General features: G+C 44.7%; 2 protein-coding genes across 8 annotated transcripts in view; one reads left to right on the forward strand and one right to left on the reverse strand.

The window, feature by feature from the left end:
* CFAP44 (cilia and flagella associated protein 44) overlaps positions 1–16778 on the forward strand; it is a 62371-nt gene extending 45593 nt beyond the window's left edge. Inside the window, exons 28-35 of the mRNA XM_048492416.1 lie at positions 2835–3030; positions 4778–4888; positions 7356–7486; positions 9910–10026; positions 12047–12248; positions 12962–13122; positions 15388–15522; positions 16352–16778. Coding sequence (XP_048348373.1) covers positions 2835–3030; positions 4778–4888; positions 7356–7486; positions 9910–10026; positions 12047–12248; positions 12962–13122; positions 15388–15522; positions 16352–16516 — 1218 coding nt within the window. The 3' untranslated portion in view covers positions 16517–16778. The remainder of the gene's footprint in view (positions 1–2834; positions 3031–4777; positions 4889–7355; positions 7487–9909; positions 10027–12046; positions 12249–12961; positions 13123–15387; positions 15523–16351) is intronic.
* A 1378-nt stretch (positions 16779–18156) lies between these two features.
* Positions 18157–20347, reverse strand: part of BOC (BOC cell adhesion associated, oncogene regulated) — an 82466-nt gene continuing 80275 nt past the window's right edge. For all 7 annotated transcript variants that reach the window (XM_048493926.1, XM_048493923.1, XM_048493922.1 and 4 more), the window contains 2 exons: positions 19755–19960; positions 18157–18835 (listed from right to left, as the gene is read on the reverse strand). In XM_048493926.1, the coding sequence (XP_048349883.1) occupies positions 18654–18835; positions 19755–19960 (388 nt within the window). In that variant the 3' untranslated portion in view covers positions 18157–18653. The remainder of the gene's footprint in view (positions 18836–19754; positions 19961–20347) is intronic.

Raw genomic sequence — 20347 nt, forward strand, 5'->3', positions numbered from 1 at the left:
TCAAATTAGTTGAAAATTTAATTAAAGACAAAATTATTATTATTATTGTTGTTGTTGTTGTTGTTGTTATTGTTATTAATTCAATTTGGTATACCGCCCCATCCTCGAAGGGCTCTGGGCGGTATACAACATCAACATAAAATACAATAACAAGAGGGCGAGTAAATAGCAACTAATAAATAATACCTAACATTAAGAACGCAGCCCCATAAACTCTAAAATTATTAATTTAATTTAAAACAGCGATTGCTACATAAAATTGGCGTCCTGCAAACCCTTACTTTAAAATCCTCCTAATCCTCCTAACAAGGGAAGAGGGGGGCACGGTGGGTCCCAAAGATGTGAAGGGACCCTCACAGGAGAACAGGGGGGGGGCACAATTCAGCGACTGGTCTCTCCAAAGGCCTGGTAGAACACAGGCCCTGCGGAAATCGCCGCGATCCCGCAGGGCCCGGACAGCTGGAGGGAGAGTGTTCCATCAGGCCGGGGCCAGTGCCATAAAGGCCCTGACCCGAGTGGAGGCCAGTCGCACCATCGAGGGGCCAGGGACTTCCAGTAGATTGGCCTCTGCTGAATGCAGAGGCCGAGTAGGAACATATGGGGTAATGCGGTCCCGAGGGTACGAAGGTCCCAGGCCGTGTAAGGCCTTGAAGGTCAACACCCACACCTTGAAGATGCACATAGAAGAATGAAACCGGCTGAGGAGAAATTGGTGTGGCTTCTGCAAAGGGAAGTGTTGCCTCACTAACCCTTTGGAGTATTTTGAGAAAAAAACCCAAGCATGTCTGCAATGGTGTACTTGGACTTTCACAAATACACATTGTGTATTCGGCCTTTCTAAAGTCTTTTGACATGCTACCTCACCAAAGACATGAGTAAGTCTTTGTGAGTAAACCTAGAAATCATGGGATAAGAGGACAGGTTCTTTTATATGTTGAAAATTGGTTATTTAATAGAAATCAAATAGGAATAAATGGACAGTTCTCACGATAAAGGGAAGTAAGCAGTGGGGTCCAACAAGGATCAGTATCAGAGGTTGGTACTGTTTAATTTGTTCAAAAATGATCTGAAACTGGAGTGAGCCATATAGGGGTCAAATTTGCAGAAGACACAAAATAATTTAGAATGGTGAAAACCAAGAATTACTGGCTGAGGCCAGGCTCAGACTGAGCACGGGGAGGCTGTCAGCTCCAGATTGCTGGACTACATGGGTTGGTTGGGCTCTTATGTTTTTCCCCCTTAACTGGACACTTTTAATCCTGTGTTTCCTGTTTTCACATTAAGTGTGGTAAGGTTATGCTGTTGTTTCTTCCTCTCTTTGGTTAGGACCTAGTTGGATGGATAGATGGATGAATGGAACCTAGTGTTGTGCCCTGGGACCCATGTTTCCTATCTCATGTCATCTGAGAAAGTTTCCCACTTTCCTTAAAGAATACTATAAACAAACGTACCTCTGATGCTGTGGAGGTGGCATGTGCCATCTCCTCATTGCAATCCATTTAGGATTGGTGAGGTCACTTTTTCACGCTGGAAGTTATTGCCTTTGGATGCACACAATTCTATATGGCTGGTTCAATAACCTTAACTTTCCTTTACAGATAGCAACTGAAGCAATTTCATAGTAACATGCATGGTAGATTCCCAATTGAATTACTGTGCTATGAACATGGTTAGCATTACTGACCATTGATACTGGAATTTTGCATTTGCATGGCCAATTGGCCATGCTGGCAGGGGATGATGGGAATTGTAGTTCATGAACATCTGGAGTGCTGCAGGTTGCAGACCCCTGGCCTAGCAGGTACTCTTAGTTTAAAAATGGCTCTCTTCTGCTTTCAGTTGCACTTTAACAACATTAATTCATGCATGTAAAATGGAACACAAGCACATTAAATGGAACACAAGTCTAGAAGCACATTGCAGTGTAAACCTATGCAGAGTTTGTCCAGTCTAGGACCAGCATGGTGTAGTGTTTAAGGCAGGGGTCTTCAAACTATGGCCCCCCAGATGTTCATGAACTACAATTCCCATCAGCGCTGCCACTTGGCCATGCTGGCAGGGGCTGATGGGAATTGTAGTCCATGGACATCTGGAGGGCCATAGTTTGAAGACCCCTGGTTTAAGGTGTCAGACTAAACCTGGAAAAACCAGGTTTTAATCCCCTACTCATGTGATGGAACCTTGCTAGATGACTTCGGGCGAGTCACACACTCTCAACCCTGAAATTGACTAGTATTTGGATGGGAGACCTCCAAGGAATACCAGGGTGACTCAGAGACAGACAATGGCAGACCACCTCTCAAGTCTCTTGCCTTGAAAGCCCTACAGGATCATCTTAAATCAGCAAAAGAAAGAACAAACCACAGAAATCATTGACTTAGATTGAATAATTGCACAGGACTGTTAAAGACTAACCAACTTGATTAATCTAGTTTTTAAGGTGCTGCTGGATTTATCTTAGACTATTTTTTGGTACCAAAGTAATATGGCTACCTCTCTGGAATCACTGCCATATGAATAGTGCAAGATAGGGTTAAACTTCTTGTGACAATAGAGCTTCCTTAAGAGCTGCTGGTGGTAATTCTGTAGAAGAAAACGAACTGAATCTTACCAGGTTTTCTGCTGATGCAGGGAGAATGCCCCCCTCCCCTTTCTTTTTTGACTAACTCTAAAGGTTATGCTGGGGTTGTGGCCCAAAAGCTCTGTGGGATGTCGGTTGCAGTGAGGAGGGCAGTTTGGGCCCAAGATGCTTCTTCCCCCACCCCCCTGCACCAACAGTGGAGTGAGGAGGATCTCACTCAAATATTCTAACAACCCTTTATTTTTTCTCCCAGCTCAAATTGAATAGCTACTTTGAACAAATAGAGGATAAGAAATTGGAGATTGCAAAGCTCCAGGAGCGAGAGAAGGCCCTCTATGCCACTTTCCAAGCATCCTTGGGAGAAAACAACAAATTTGCTGGGTTCCTCATGAAGGTCCTCAAAAAGAAAATTAAGCGTGTTAAGAAGAAAGAAAGGGAAGGGGACGAAGGTTTGAAGTATTTTGTTATACATATTAGTTACTACTGTTTCCAGCATCAGGGTGGGAAAATCTTGCTCATTGGGGGAAGGCAAGGTGTGGGCAGGGGAGGGACCTCATTAGAGTATAATGACACGGAATCCACCCTCCAGAACTGCCATTTCCTCCAGGAGCTCTGGTGTCTGGAGAACAGGTGTCATTCTGGGAGGTTCCCTTGCCTCACCTGGAAGTTGGCAACCAGTTGCTTGTTGTTATGTTGGTGGGGAATTAACAGTGTACATTCCAAGTAGCCACCTCAGTTAGAAGTATCAAAATGTTACAAGGGAGAAAGAACATCAGTAGCATTTTTTTTTGGATAGTGGTTTGTAAAGCAGTTAAAGTCAGCAACAGAAAAGCGTTGCTATTAATTAGAGGACCAATTAGCTAAATTACCTTCACCAGTTAGGGTTGCCAGGTCCTTTTGTCCACCAGTGGGGAGTAGGAGTGCCAGATCTGGAGGGCGGGGGGAACTCCTAGAGGTTGAGGGAATGGGGCCTGGGGAGGACAGGGACCTCAGTGGATACCATGTCATAGAACCCACCCTATAAAAGCAGCAGTGGTGTAGTGGTTAATAGCAGGTATACTGTAATCTGGAGGAACCAGGGTTTGATTCCCCGCTCTGCCACCTGAGCTGTGGAGGCTTATCTGGGGAATTCAGATTAGCCTGTACACTCCAACACACACCAGCTGGGTGACCTTGGGCTAGTCACAGTTCCTCTGTGCTCTGTCAGCCCCACCTACCTCACAGGGTGTTTGTTGTGAGGGGGAAAGGGAAAGGAGTTTGTAAGTCCTTTTGAGTCTCCTATAGGAGAGAAAGGGGGGATATAAATCCAACTCTTCTTCTTCTTCTTCTTCTTCTTTTTCTTCTTCTTCTTCTTCTTCTTTTTCTTCTTTTTCTTCTTCTTCTTCTTCTACTACTACTACTACTACATTATTCATTTTATTCAGGGGAGCTGATCTCTGTAACCTGGAGATAAGCTGTAATACACAACTCCCCTAGTGTCTGGTCTTCCTATCCCCAATGGAGGCACTTATTGTGAAATCTCAGCTTTCTTCTCATACCACTATTACATCCATACAGATGTGCTCCTTGCAGAAGTTAGACTCAGTTTAAAACAAGTTACAGCTGCCCCTGTGAAGTGTTTGTTCTTATCAACTCAGTGGAGTGCCCCTTGTCTTCTGCTGAAAGGTCAGGAGCTGGAGGTCAGGACAGACTTTCTGAGGGAACTCGCTTATGTGGTTTAAATGATAGTCACTGGAAGACAAGTGGCCTGTTTGGAATGAAATGCATGTTAGCTTTCTGACACACCAACTTGTTCTCAGACTTACTCTGTAGCCACAATTACAGGAAATTCATTAAAAAAAAACCTGAAACCCCACTAGATTGCCACATTTCACAGAAGATTATTTTTCTGAGTCTTTACTCAGTGGAGAAAGTCTTAACCTTAACCTCTAATCTGGTGTCCAACTGGACTGGTGTCCCATGACTTTCAGTGAGGCTCAGTAGGACGCCGTGTGGAGCTTGCATCAGGCTCAGGTATTGGCTCCTTCTTGTCTATAAAACTGCTGTTCTAACTGACAATTCTTTATAAATAGCTTCATTGCATTTTGAATATTGCTCTTGTACTGATGCTCACTATGGATGGCATTCACTCTATTGCCTGTGTTATGTGGATGCCATCCATTCTGAGTACTTGGTAATGGTGCTTTGTCATCCTAGATGAAGAAGAAGAAAGTGAAGAAGAGAGTGATGAGGAATCCTCTTTTGAGAGTGATGAAGAGGAGTCAGGCTCTGAGGATGAAGTCTTTGACGACACCGTGTGTCCCAAAAGTAAGTCCTGATGACCTCTAGTTTTGAATTGCAGAGGCCAGCTATGTCTGGTAACTGGAAATTAGAAATGTCATAAGTTGCAAGACTTGTGTGGGCCTGCTTGCGTGCTGAACAAGCAACCTGTACCTGGCAATGCTGTCACTGGTGTTTCCTTCTCCCATGCCCATCTGCCAAACCACTTGGCTCACCCACTTGCCAACTCTCAGGGACAGGGCACTAGCAGTTCCTGCCTCCCGGCTACATTGCCACCACAGCTTATTTGGTGGTTTGAGGGGGGCAGTGGCATTGGCTCCCATTCCTCCCCCTGGCCCCAGTCCATTCTTCATATCGCCTCCCCTACTTATCAGTGATTTTATGGTAGCAGCAGCTCCTGGTCTTTCAACAAGTGTTCTGCCACATTGGTTCCTGCTCCCACCCCCACTTTCCTGTCTGCCACAGCTTTGCAGTAGGGGTTATCTGTCCCAGCAGCAAGGGCTTTCTACGTGGCCATTCTCTAGTGGTGGAGATGAAGCACAATTCCACCTCCTTCTTCCCTCTCCTTTTGCTGTAGCGGCAAGCTGAAACTCTTTTTCTCTTACTACCTACATCTTCAAGATGGAGGAATGTGTGTTATGATAGCAGTAAGTCCTGTGTTCCTGGTTGGGGAGAAGTTACTTCCCCCCACCATGTGACAAGGAGGGAGATGGGCAGAAAGGCAAGCAAATCTGGAAAAAGGAGTGGGGAAAGAATGTTCACTGTTTCCAGTGCTGAAATTGCCCTTTTCTGCCTCTTCCAAATCCTGAGCAAAGTTCTAGAGTCTCTCTGGCCTGCCTTGCTTCTGCCTTACCCTGCTTGCTTGCAGCTGTGTGACTCAAGCAGCTGTGGCTGTCCCTCCTGCCACATCTGCTGCACACAGTGCCGAGGGTGCCCAGCCAGCAGAGGCACATTGTGTGCACAAGTGCAGGTGATGCTCCTCCGTTTAGGGGGAATTAAACTCCCCCATCCATTTTTCAAAAGGTTTCAGATTTTTCTGCAAGCCTGGGGGATCTTCCAAGTTTGTTGAAAAAGCTTATGTTTAGGTAAATGACCCCAATTTTCAGATTTAGGAGTCTGCAGGTTGAGGTACATATCACTGTTAGATAAGAGAATTGGCAATATGCATCTAACGTGCCATTCCTTCCTAAGTGTGTTAGCAAATAGAAGGAACTGGCACATTAGTGTCAACTGGAACTGGCGCTGAGTGTTACCAGTGGAACTGACACTGAGTGTTTCACAGAAAGAACAGGCAATTTTCCAGAATCCTGTTTTCTTTATTAACCTAATGTAATAGAGTCACTAAAGTTGTGAGTTAATGGTGCACTAGAACAAAGCTATGTGTGACACAAAGCTTTGGTGTCCCCCCCCCCCCCCAAATAAAAGTCCCCGGGAAGAATTTCCCTTTCCTGCAACACCGTCATTTTGGAGAGTGTTACATAAAACAAATATTTCTGAGAAATCTTTGGACTGTCAAATTTTGACTTAGCCCTTTGCTGCCATCTAGTGACTTCAGGCAATAATTTCTTGTTACTAGATTTTTACTTTGATTACTCAGGATATTCTTGTTGATATCTACTCATTTGCATGTACAGGACAAGGAATTTTTTGTCGTCGTTCATGATTAAGATGATTCAGTGAACCACAAAAGAAAAGCTGGATCACTAGGAAGTCCCCTGTTATGACCTCATTCACATGAGAATGCTGCATGCATTAGAGCTGAGAATGAGCCCATTCACATAAAATTTTATTTAACTATTGTGATATTAGCGAAGGAATTCATGCAATCAGGGAGATTTTATCTAAGATCACCACACCAAATGATTCATTAGTACAGCTTACTCTCCTCCTTCTCTATAAGGAATCTTCCCTTGGCAGGTGGGTGTCTTTGGCTGTCTTGTCACATGGGGTTAAGGTCAGGAGCATGCAGTTCATCTGTGTGGTCTCTGTGCAGCCCCACTTTTGCGACTGCCAAGGTGCAGGCCAGATGCAGAACATTATCTTGCAAGTTTAAAAGAATCTGGCTAGGAGTGCTCCCCCTCCCTCAGGAACTGAGCATGAGCGATTTTCCTGCTCGAAGGTCCCATGATTGAGGGGAAGGCACACTCAGTTCATCAGTTCTCTGTCTGCCACTGCATGAAGAGAATGAGTTTTGTGAGCTTTGCGTTTTTTCTCCCCTCACTGAGGTAAAATATCTGAGGAAATTTTTTTTTCTTGGTCTACTGGATTCGTTTCGTGGCCACTTTGAGGTGAGGAAGCAGTTTTCCTCCAGGCCAGATTGGTCCTGGTGTTTTTTTTGTCATCACCTGGGCATTGAGCCAGGGTCACTGGGATGTGTGTGTGGGGGGGGGAGGTAGTTGAGAATTTCCTGCATTGCGCAGGGCATTGGACCAAGATGACTCTGGAAATCCCTTCCAACTCTGTTTCTATGATTCTGTGAACCTTTCCTTTGCAGATTGCGACGAAGCACTTTTTGAAAACACACTGCAGCTCCGAGAGAAACGGCTGGACTTAGAAGAGGCCTTAGTTGAAGAGAAGAAAGTTATTGAGAATGTCAAGAAAGATTACGAAGCACTGGCCAAGAAGGTATTGTGCTGGATCCAACTATCTTCCAGGTAGCTTTCCTCCAACTTGTGGCTCTTCTTTCAATGGAGCCACTTAGATTGGAAGGTTTCAAACCTGAGCCAAAAGGAAAGGTGGGGTATAAATATTTGAATTGAGAAATTAAAGTTAAAAACTTTGCCCAGTGGAGTGGTGGGATAAGGGTAGGATTCTGTGGCTTCTCCCATTCCTAGCAGTGGCAGCATGTTTCTGATTGCCTTGGAAGTGCTGGTGTACTGGAGTGTGTGTTTGAACTGCTCTGTTCATTCACAAAGGCACTACAGAACTGTGGTAATCCCAAATTCCATTTTCATTTTACATCATGTTTAACAGTGCAATCCTAAACAGAGTTGCTTCCTTTCCCTTTCACTGACTTCAGAGGATTTAGAAGTGTAACTCAGTTTTGAATTGCGCTCTAGTCCTTTTATTCAGTACCCCTTGATAAAAATAATCTGAACCAACAATCCATGGAGCTTGGAATACAGCTAAGATGGAACTAGTTCTAATAATTTCATGTGTTGGGTTGTCTGAATGTATGAATGTGCACCAGGTGTGTCTGTCTGGTGTATTTATACGTGCACACATGGCAATAATTTTATCTTAAGTGGCATCACATTCTGATCGCAGTATCTGGTTTCACTGTGGAGTTGATGTTCAGTGATGTACCATTAGTACAAAGTGGGTGCATATTCTGCTCATGGAATTGTGCTGAACATTCATGAGTGAAGAAGGGACTTGAGGGGACTCCTGAATTTTTTGTTCAGCCTAGGAAGAGTGATATCATCACACAGCCAGCTCTGATTGTCTCTGCGTATGATGGCTGTTCTTAGGCAAATCAAGACTGGAAATCAAAAATTTTGCTCTAAAGTAGCAGCCGACTGAGGCTCCAAAGAAGCTCATTCTAGAGTGTTTCTGCTGCAGTCTGGTACGAGATAGGGAAGCCCATCTGAGGAGAGAGCACATAGCCTTGTCTGTGCTGTGCAAACACTTGTCTGAAAAATAATAAAAGGGAGAGGGTTTGAGCCAAAGATTTTTGTTCCAGTAAAAGTACAGCCTTCTTTCAGTGCAAGGAGGTGTTCATTGGTCTGCGGTACAGTTCAACCTTCTGTGAAGTCAGCACGCAACTGGTTCTTCTCCTTGACCTTACCACACTCATCCCATACTTGATATGCCATGATTAAAAAAAAATTGCGGAAGGGTACTAAAGGCACCATGTGCTGTAGCTGAGAAGGTAACTTGATTGATTCATCCCAGATATCCAGGGCTGAACTGCAACACAAGTAGATTCAGTCTAGAGAGCTTCCATATGACAACATGCTTATTCTGAACATCACCTGTGGAGCTCTTGGGCCTTTCTCCTTTGAACCAGAGCAACAAAAACACTCCTTTTGCTCTGGCTCAAAGGGGAAGCTGCAGGGTGACACCCAGCCTGGGAAGGGGGTGGAGCTACACTCTGCCTTCAGAATGGTGGAGCTAGGATCTGTCTCCCGCAAACCCTTTAGTGAACTTTTCTTCTTCTCAACTGTACCATAGTGCAGATTTGCGTCATGATTTGATGGTGAAGAAGGAAAGCATGGGTTGCCCAGTGTGTATGTGTGGACTCTTGTCCATGCGAATGTCCTGACACAGTGGACCACAAAGGGAGGGGCAGGGAACGTAGTGGGGGGTTCAGAGAAAGGATGTGCAGACCCCATCCCGTCATACCTCCACCCTGATTGCTGCTGTTTTCTATGGCTGAGACCCCCCCAGTGTGAAAGCGGCTTGTTCTTCTTCATGGTGTAAAGGATTCAATGGTGTTGATGTTCAGGGCAGCCGCCTGGCCTTGACTGAATTCCATAACCCGGGCGATGGGCCAGAATCTGCGGCGGAGACTCTGGCGGAGACCTTATCTCTGCGAGAGAGATGAGAACTCCGTTCCCATGGGAATCCGGGAGGGGGGATGGGATGGACAGAGTTATAACCTGTGCTTCTGGCGGGAGACTTTATTCCTGCCACGTCGTGTACGTGAGCTTTCTAGGATGTCTGAATAAACGGTCTTTTACACCAAAAAGCCTTTTATTTCTGCTTCTATGGAATTCCTTACACATGGTCTTGTGGATCACACATATGGAATCTCAAGCATGTCTGAGCCCAGTCTCAGAACCCATAAAAGCTATAAAACTTTGAGCACGAGCCTCTCCACCCACAACGGCTGCTCATTGCACATGCCTAGTGTGGGCAGAGGATCATTGTGGAGGACCTTATAAATTAGGCTTCATGGAAAGTAATCTGAGGTTATTTATAGTAGATTTGTGCAGGCTGAATGTGTAATCAAGCATGCCTTGTAATGGACAGATTGGACCTCCTAACTTGTCCTTCTCTGATTTTGTCCTAATTTGTAATGTCTGTTTCTGTTTGTAATGAAACAGGTGAAAGTAGTAGCAGCCCAGCTGGATGCAGCGGAGGGAGAACTGGAGGCATATCAGCGGGAGAAACAGCAGAGACTTAACGAATTGCATGTTGTGGTGCCTTTGAAGCTGCATCAGGTGACGATGAGTCAAGCACGGTAACTGTGTGAATTGGGAACCCTTGGGGTTCCAAAGAATTCCAAACAATGAAATAGGGTTTATTTTTTCCTATCAGGGCAATATCCTGACGGGTCGATTCCCCACTCACCAGTTGATGTGGGCTACTCGCGGCAAGTAACCCGGGGTCCCGCAGCACTCCCCACTACCCCAGCGGCGACAACGCAGCCATGCTGATTCTGCCGCTCTCCCACCCCCTCAGCGCGTGTCATTTAGAATCCTGGTCGGAAGAGCACCTTTTCGGAAACCCCACACCTAGCGCGGAGTAGTGGGGAAGTCCGGGGGGGTGACTCTGGGTTTGGATTTCCCGCCGCTGAGTGACATGATTCTCTTGTCCAATCAGGCTACGGCGGGGTGTGCATGATGCGCACGCAGCCTATTTTTTTTACATTGTGGTGGTGCCTCCATGTTTGCTTCGTGCAAAGTGTGCCCACTGGGCAGGGTGGGCGCATTTGGCTTGCTGGCCTTAGTTAGGCGCTTGCAAAAAAGACGTGGAGACGTTGACTCATTTTTTTTTAAATAAAAAAATTCCCGCCCCAGCACAACGCAGCAGCCAATCAGGGCAGCCCCTGAGCAGATTGCATGTTTGTGGGGAGTCCTGCTGTAACGAAAGCCACTTATATATAAGTTCTGCTTTCTGCGCTGCCACCAATAATATATTTTCCTCTATATAGCCCACTCAATACTGATTTTCCACAAGGTCACCACCCTGACTGGGGAACACAGACACACAGACAAATAAAAGACTGGAGAGGTTTTTATAATGAACAAAACTGAAACGTTTATTTGCTGGCTTTCACAAAGGCTTCTCAGGTAAACTGGAGAGGTTTTACGCTTGTTGGTTTCAGAATCAGTTTGTCTTAAGATGTTACTTCAGATTCATATGCACACCGACACACGCAGGTGTCTCTTAAGGGAAGATTTAGCTTTGAACTAATAAATTCTCTTACGCACACAGACACTATTCCTCACTGCTCCAATACCCACTGATCACACCCAAGCACACAGTCCAAGCCCAGGAGATTCTGGCACACTTGGCCTCCCTCTCTCCCACTAGTCCTAATATGGCTTCACTGCCTCTGGACTGGCTTCTCCCAGACTGGTGATTCTGGTGATACACCCAGGGGCAAGGCAGACTAGATAGGTCTGGACAGTTTTAAAACCGCCAAGCTCCTGAAGGGCACTTCAATCTGCACCCAGTCAGGGCCTCCTCTCTCTGTCAAGCATACACCGCTTAGACAGGGACTGGACTTCTGTCAGCCAACTCTGCTGAGACAGAATCCTCTTCTTCCAGAGCTGACAGACTCCTCTCTGCCAGACTCTGCTCTCTCTCTCTCTCTCTCTCTGACCGACTCCTATCAGCACTCCACTCTCCTCCCAGTGCTGTAAGCCCACTGGCTCCCCCTAGCTCTTGCCAAACGTTACTGGACCTTTTTCAGCCAATCAGGTCGGTTCTCTCCTTGTGGAGCCTTTTTTTCTTTTTCTGGCTGTTGCTAAGGCCTTCTCCCTTTGGCCTGCTGTACACCAGCCCTTCAGGGTGGGGCAAGTTCGTTACACCTGCGCAGCTGCTGCACGGCTGCTGGTTTATTGAACCAAGGGGCCAGAAGCTGCGGTGGGGACCATGAAACCGCGCTCAAAAGGTCCCACAGCACACCAAACCGGTGCGTATCTCCTTTCTTTTTTGAAGTGGGGAATTGACCTTCGATTCCTTTTCTCTTAATGTTGATACCTAGATTGGCTGGAAGGTGATTAATGTTAATTCCATTCCCTTTATTAAGATCTGGCTAAAAATATTTCTGGCAGAATTGGTTGTTACTCCAGGCTTACTGTGGAGGCTTTGAGGCAGTTCATGCAGGGCCAGGTGCCCCTTGGAGGCATACCTGACAATTACCTGGTATTTCTCTGATACGATACAAAACAGTCTGCTTGGTTGACTAACATTTGATTGACTGACCTATATGTCTGTGGTTACTTCTGCCAGGTGGAATACATGGTAAATGGAGAAATACCTACTGACTTCTCCCAAGCTTTAGTGTTTACCAATGAGTCTTTAGTAAACTTGCAGCGGAGGATCACAACCCTGCAACTGGAGAAGATTGAACAGAGGGATCTCTATAAGCAGGCCCGGGAGCAGCATAAGCATCTCATTCGAGACAGGAGGGAGATGATGCTCAGAATAGAGAGTGAGTTACTTCCTCACATACCATGTGATTGCTTTGTGGAACTTGCTACCTCCAGGGCATGGGACGGCAACTCAGAAGGTTTTCAAAGGAGACTACCCTGAAGGGAAAGTCCATCTCCAGCCCAGCCATGATGGCTGACTGCAGCTCAGTGTTCAACCTCGTTCCAACCTTCTTTTTTTACATAATGTGCTAGGAATCTTCCTTTCACCACATCACTGAAGACGTACTCTGGTTGTCAGTTTAAATTTGGGTTCCACTCAAAGTGACTATTAAAATGGCCTGTCTGATAGAATTTTCAGAGGATGTTCTGGCTTGGATGAACCCATTTTTTAAAGTAAAATGGGTGGCTACCGGAGACAGGGTTTTCTCTGTGGTGGTGGACCCAGGCAGAGGCGGAGTGCTCACGGGGACATGTGGGGTCACATGTTCCCGGGCGCATGTCAGCTGGTCATGTGGGGGGAATTTTCTGATTGGCCAGTAGCAGAAGGAACCAAGTAGCCCAGATCCACCTTTTTGCTTCCTAGCAGCCTAATCTACACTGATTCCCACTGGTCAGCTTGCACAGTGTGTTCAGAGCTGAGGGTTGCAGTGTACAGGGCCACCAATAGGATCAGGCTGTTGGACATACAAAGGGGGTGTTGTTGCTTTTATTGATCTGCACCAGAAAGAATAAAATATGCAGTTTCTTTAAATGCAAAGCTTTATTTTGTTAGGGCTGGAAGAGAACTGCAATCAGCTGATGATGATGAAATTTGGCCGGATAGTGGACTTGGAAGCCCTGCAGACACTTTCTGTAAACGCAAATCTAGAAGAACTCAAGATGAAAATGATGGAAAAAGAGCAGCTGCATGCTGCAGAACTCAAACAAATGGATGTAAGACTCAGTGCTATATCATGTCATGATGCAGTCAGTTGACTGACTGAGCTATAGGAGTAGTATGCCAATAATGTGTGGGGAACATCTGGAGGCAAGGCTTGATAAAAGGAGGCTCTCCACTGTGAAAACTGCCCAGCAAGAGCAGAGTTCACAATCTGGCTAGGAAGAAATTCCCAGTGTGGTAACTAGGGGAGGATTTTGAGCAGTGAGATGTCCCGGCCAAGGATCTCATACATGAAACATGTTTATTTTTGCAGTAAAAGTAATGCTCTCTGGTGCTGCCAAAATGCTTCTGTGTTTAGTACAGGGCAGAGTCTTGAAGCTGCTGTGCTCTAAAAAGGCTCTTTTTATATACATGCAATACATATGCAGCTGAGCTTTTAAAATCCTCCTCTCCCATTCATCAGCCCAGGAGAGCAAGGAAGTACGGGGAAGTATTCTTGTTCGCTATCGCAAAACTATGAAATTCCCTTTTTCAGAAAAAAAAAATCCTTGCCAAGTTATATTATAATACCCATCACAAGAGTCATCTTTCAACAGCTGGATGAACCTGCTATAGGAAGATTCAGTTGTGGGCATAATATTTACTACTGTATACTTTCCATTGAGAAGATGGAGTAAAGATCCTCTGCAGTGGTGGGATTCAAATAATTTAACAACTCGTTGTTTACAAGAACCATTTTAACAACCAGTTCTGCCGAAGTGATGCGAACCTGCTGAATCCCACCACTGAGCCTCTGGGTAAAAAGCCTATGAATGGGCAGAGCCACTTTCCCCACAGCTAATCAGTTTGGAATTGTTAAATTAATTTTTGTGGGTTCTTCGGGAAGGAGAAAATTCATCTGTCCTCCAGGCCTCCCAGACAGGTTGTATTTCAAGGCAGTGACTGGGGCTCATGGGCCAAAGCAGTTGCTGTAGCTTCCACTCCATGAATGGAGCCTTTCTAATGGCAGGGCTTGGTTTTGGCAAAGCTGCATTCAAGGATTTAGACAATAACATGTATGCATGAAGAATCTGGGCACTTGGGCAATCATCTTCCATGCTTTTCTTCTTCCCTGCAATCATGGCATCTATATAGAAAAGTTCATGCTCAGGCTATCAGTCCCTGTATTGCTTCAATTGTATTTTAAACTATGCTTTGTTTACTTTGTTGCCAATAAGAGTGATATTATTCTCTTTGCCTGATGATAAAAAATCTGACTGTTTTTGCCTCTAAGAATCCTTCCTATCTGTGTGGCATCTTCAGCTGAAAGCATATTCCCAATCACACACACTCCCTGGTCCGCTTTTATGGAGTATACTAATAATTGCTGCTGTTTATAAGAATTTTAGACTATGAGTTCCCATTCCCTTTTTGTCCACTACCTTTTGTGTACCCATTTGAGACTGTAATCTTCCAGTTATTCATAATTTGGGCGTCTTAGTTGATAGTTCCATGGGAATGTCAACTCAATGCATAGCAGCTGTGAAAAAGGCAAACTCTATGCTGGGGATCATTAGGAAAGGAGTTGATAATAAAACTGCAAGGATTGTCATGCCCTTATATAAAGCAGTGGTGCGACCGCACTTGGAGTACTGTGTTCAGTTCTGGTCGCCACATCTCAAAAAGGATATCGAAGAGATAGAAAAAGTGCAGAGAAGGGCAACGAGGATGATTGAAGGATTGGAGCACCTTCCTTATGAGGAGAGGCTGCAGCGTTTGGGACTCTTTAGTTTGGAGAGGAGACGTCTGCTGGCCTTAGTTTGATTGATATGATTGAAGTCTATAAAATTATGCATGGGGTAGAAAATGTTGACAGAGAGAAATTTTTCTCTCTTTCTCACAATACTAGAACCAGGGGGCATTCATTGAAAATGCTGGGGGGAAGAATTAGGACTAATAAAAGGAAACACTTCTTCACGCAACGTGTGATTGGTGTTTGGAATATGCTGCCACAGGAGGTGATGATGGCCACTAACCTGGATAGCTTTAAAAAGGGCTTGGACAGATTTATGGAGGAGAAGTCAATCTATGGCTACCAATCTTGATCCTCCTTGATCTCAGATTGCAAATGCCTTAGCAGACCAGGTGCTCAGGAGCAGCAGCAGCAGCAGAAGGCCATTGCTTTCACATCCTGCATGTGAGCTCCCAAAGGCACCTGGTGGGCCACTGCGAGTAGCAGAATGCTGGACTAGATGGACTCTGGTCTGATCCAGCAGGCTAGTTCTTATGTTCTTATGTTCTTAATTGTGTCACTCCAAAATGTGTCTCCTCTGTTGCAGGATGGCATCTATGACTTGCGTCAACAACTGATGCTGGTGACCAAAGAAAATACTAACAAGCTGCTGCAGCTGAACACATTTTGCATGGAAAAGATGAAAATTGAAACTAAGTTGGATGCGCTGCAAAATGACTTGGTAAAATTTGACTTCTATTGCTTGTACACGGCCAGTAAGTGAAAAGACACTGGCCTGTGCCCTATGACAACAAGAGGAGGAGGGGGCTGAAATGGCAAGGCCAGGGATCATGGGACAAATGTGGACCAAAGCCATTAGGGGCAATAGCTCCAGTGAGGAGGAAGAGATCAAGCAGAAAAGCTGATGAGATCCAACCCAGTCTCTTCTAGGACTCCATTTGGGGGCTACAATGGCTTGCTAACCCACCAATTCCTCTGCTGTAGTGGATATTCCCAAGTTCTTGAAGTACCTGGTGCACATTATTTCCTTGGCTCATTCTCTGTCCAGTCTTGCATTTTATTCACCATGCTTTATCAAACAGAATTCCTTTGAACAGGGGTCAGAGGGACGCCTAACACCATAAATTGTAGTTTTTTACCATATTCAGATAGCACAAAACCCCAACCTCAGGTTGTCTGGTAAAACTTTCCTTGTTCTTCCTTTACATGTAACACCAAAATTGCAAACCAGGGAGTCTGCAATAAATTGACTCATTCCTTGTTTTTTAATGGCCCTGCATGCAGGGCGAGAAGGGACAGAATATGAATGTTCAAGGACCTTGGTTTACAACTTGTGACAGAAAAAGGAGTGTTTGCTTGATGTCTGAATGCAGGCTTTGTGTAGTGACCAAGCCATTAGACAGCAATTTCCTTCTTGCCCAGGAATGAAAGGGGTGATGTCTCTGGGTGGTAGATGATTTGAGGATGTTCTGTGCCCGAAAAAAAGGTAGTGAAGTTGCACTAATGCCTGTTGTGTGATTAAAAGGCATTTCTGGCTTTTGTCTCTGAAGGGAGCAGAATTCCAAGGGCCCCGCAAAGCAGATATTGAAGAGAAAGAGAAGCTGCTCGCCTTGGTTCAGCTTCAGGCCCAAGAAGCTGAAGTTCTGAAAGAAGAAATCACCCTCCTAAGCAGAAAGGACGGCCGTATCTTTCCACCATCACACTCTGTGGTTTGACTGAATTAAAATGGTGCTCTCTCGTAATATGTAAATCAATTACATTGGAAAAGGTAGTTCTTGAGATTCCCTGCTTCGAGATTCTTACTACCTTGAATAATCCCAAAGCAGTATATCAGTACATAGTTGCATCTGGATGATGTGCCCTGAGCTTTATAATGACTCGGTGTGCTTTGAGCAATGCAACTTTCTCCAGCAAAGTACACGCACACCCTAAACTTTTGTTTCTCATACGGTTAATAAAGCCATTTCCAAGAAAAGTTGCTAGCGACCCTATCTTATCTATTTACAGTAGCATTGAACAGGTTGTGACTCTGCTGAACAGGACTTCATATTAGATGCATCCACGGGGTGTTTCACTGGCACAATGATATCGCAGTACAGATGCGAAACTTGTTCTCACAGGTTAGCTACTTTGTCAACAGAGATGCAAATGCATATCCACACCACCATACTCAGTAGCACAAACTATTTAAGTACTAATAGCATTTTGAACTGACATAAATATTCATAAATAAATGGACCTTCTCCAGAATTATACCAGTGAACATGAACAAGTCTTTCCATTCTGTATCTAGCACTTGGAACCTGAAATTGTACTGTAGATAAATATTTATAAACAGATTGGTCAGATTTTACGCTCAGTGTTTCTGATGTCTTCATCCAGTCCTACAGTTGCTTATCCGGTAACTTCTCCCCTCAAATGGTATCCCAACTACACCAAGTGGGTTAACAGTCTTCCACAACCAATCCTAACAGAAGAAGAGAAGAGTTTGGATTTATATCCCCCCTTTCTCTCCTGCAGGAGACTCAAAGGGGCTTACAATCTCCTTGCCCTTCCCCCCTCACAACAAACACCCTGTGAGGTAGGTGGGGCTGAGAGCTCCGAGAAGCTGTGACTAGCCCAAGGTCACCCAGCTGGCATGTGTGGGAGTGTACAGGCTAATCTGAATTCCCCAGATAAGCCTCCACAGCTCAGGCGGCAGAGCGGGGAATCAAACCTGGTTCCTCCAGATTAGATACACGAGCTCTTAACCTCCTATGCCACTGCTGCTAATCAGTCTTGTACTAAAAAAAAGAGGTACTGTATTTGCATATTTGCAACTTCATGCTTTGTCAAATTTGATGGATTAAATTCTTAGGACATTTTGGTTTCTGTCACTGATTTCAAAGGGTGGCTGGGTATGGCTGTGGAGAAAGCACACGGTGAAGATTTTTAGTGAATTGTAAGCAAAACTTTGATGACTCATAATTTGTCTTTTGGCTCCAACCTCTAGTGGTTGGAAGGAAGCTAGCAGTCCCATAAGTGAAACCAAAAGCGAACACATTTTTTCAGGCTTGAAGGCTCAATCGTTTTGTTCAGGTGCTGTCATCAAGTCCATTCTAAAGCTTTGGATAAAGATCTGTTATTTTAGTAAGATAAAAGGATTACATCAACATGAAGAAATGTGGCGGTACCACACTGCAGTTGTTTTAAATAAAACTGATTCACCTTCCACTTGAATTTCTGTGTGAACTTCACTTCTTACTGACTTCTGGATGGCCACTGTACAGGGGGAAACAGGTTTTCTTCCCCGTTAAAATACTGATATCTGCTGTTACCAAAATAATAAATGGGTTAATCACAAAGGGATCCACTATAAGGGAAGAAGCAGTCTTTATTTAGTAGATGAAGCATGACATTTGTTTTATTACAGGCACACAGGCACAGAATCTGTGCTGTGTATATTGCTTGTTAATGCAGATAAGTACTGTATCTACTTTAAATCTTTCATTTGGCATTCTGTAGTGCAATTCTGACCCTTTTGTGAGGTCTCATTGTTTTAGAGACGTTTTGCAGCTGGAGAACGTGGCCATCGGCCTTGTGCTTCTTCTGTTGCTGCGAGACAGCTCTGGCGCCTTCTCTGAAGTAGAGCAGAAAGCTGTCTTTTCCCGCCAGAAATCTGACAGAGGCACATGTTGCTCCTGGCTGTTTTGTTCCTCCTTGTGCATGATGCCATTTCTCTCCATTCAAATTATAGAAGGCACATCATACACACCTATTTACAAGTGCATAAATATATAAATAGAGATGTAATACAAAAATAAATAGCTATTTTCCTCTGTCAAGAATAATAGTCTTTGTACAGCAGTTTTCCTAAGTGGTGCTATTCAGAGTCTCCAAGGGAACATGCTGCGGCAGGCTGTTCAGGTGGTTTTCTGAGCTCTGTTCTGCACACGTGTCCACTGCATTTAGAGGGCAAACTTGTCTTCTATCCAGGCTAAAATTTGACCTCTCAATGTCTTCAACTGGTACTAGACCAAGGCAGCAGGTGGAATCTAAAAATACAAAAAACAAAACAAAAAAGACAATCAAAATCAGAGGGCATCTTTCTTCAAAAAGATGATGCCAAGGAAATTCACTCTAAAGGAAAGCACCAGAGCTTGAATCCTCCTTATATAAAGCTTCCTACATTATCCAGGCAGAAATCAGTATTCTCAGAAAATGGCTGACATTTTTATTATAGAGATGTAGATACATGCCAGTTTTTAGCTGGCAGCTAAGCAATGTCTATGCTGGAGGGATGAATATGTTCTAACTGCTGATTTAATTATATCTAAAATGGAGTGCTGTGTGGTTTCTGGGCTGTATGGCCGTGTTCTAGCAACATTCTCTCCTGACGTTTCGCCTGCATCTGTGGCTGGCATCTTCAGAGGACCTGATGTAGGAAAGGAAAGCAAGTGAAATTTATATACTGTGAGGTCAATAGGTGAGGTCATCTGAATAGAAGTAGCTTGGCATGTGAGTAACAATGAAGTCTGTAGCATGTGAGTCACAATGAAGATAGCAAGGCCTCACCTATTGACCTCACAGTATATATACTCCACTTGCTTTCCTTTCCTACATCAGATTCTCTGAAGATGCCAGCCACAGATGCAGGCGAAATGTCAGGAGAGAATGCTGCTAGAACTCGGCCATGCAGCCTGGAAACCACACAACACTCCAGTGATTCCGGTCGTGAAAGCCTTCGACAATATATCTAAAATGCAGCACTATTATTGTGTAGGGGAATCAGAACTTAAATAGCTAGACATTCCCATGCCTGTCAGTTGACTTTGCTTTGCTGTGCTGCTCGGCATCACACCAAAGTCTTTCCCCTTCTGCCATTCATTAATCTTAGGTAGCATCTTTAAATAGCGACAGCCTTTTTTTCTATGTGTATATCAAGCTGCAGGACTATCTACCCAGCCTACTAACCTGTATGAAACACAGGATCTTTCATGTCTTCCATCGCAGGGCTGCCCACCTGGCTTTGTGGTACTGAGTGACATGGGCCAAGGAGCTCTTCATGAGGCTGGTGGTGGGGGTGATGGCAGCTGTCATGTGGCTCAAGGAGCTGATGTGTAGAACTATCGGGAAGCTCGTAGAGGAAAGAACTGTGTTCTTGCCCAGGACTAGGGAATCTGGATGGAAGAGGAAGAGAAGGCTCTCGTCAACCAAATTCACGTCTTGTGATCAAAGTTCACAGGCACAAGGTGACTGAACAAACTGGTAAAAGAAACTTGGCAGTGTTTCAATAAGATTGCACTCATGAACCAAAATATGAATTGATTTGTTGAGGAATTGTGTCCCAGGCCTTTCCACTAAATAAAGAATGCCCACAATAGTTTACAAGGAATGAAAAAAATTACTTGCTATAAAAATAAAAGATAAGAAGAAGATTTTGGATTTATATCCCCCCTTTCTCTCCTGTAGGAGACTCAAAGGGGCTTACAATCTCCTTTCCCTTCCCCCCTCACAACAAACACCCTGTGAGGTAGGTGGGGCTGAGAGAGCTCCGAGAAGCTGTG

The sequence above is a fragment of the Sphaerodactylus townsendi genome, linkage group LG04, assembly GCF_021028975.2.
Source record: "Sphaerodactylus townsendi isolate TG3544 linkage group LG04, MPM_Stown_v2.3, whole genome shotgun sequence".
NCBI classification, from domain to species: domain Eukaryota; kingdom Metazoa; phylum Chordata; class Lepidosauria; order Squamata; family Sphaerodactylidae; genus Sphaerodactylus; species Sphaerodactylus townsendi.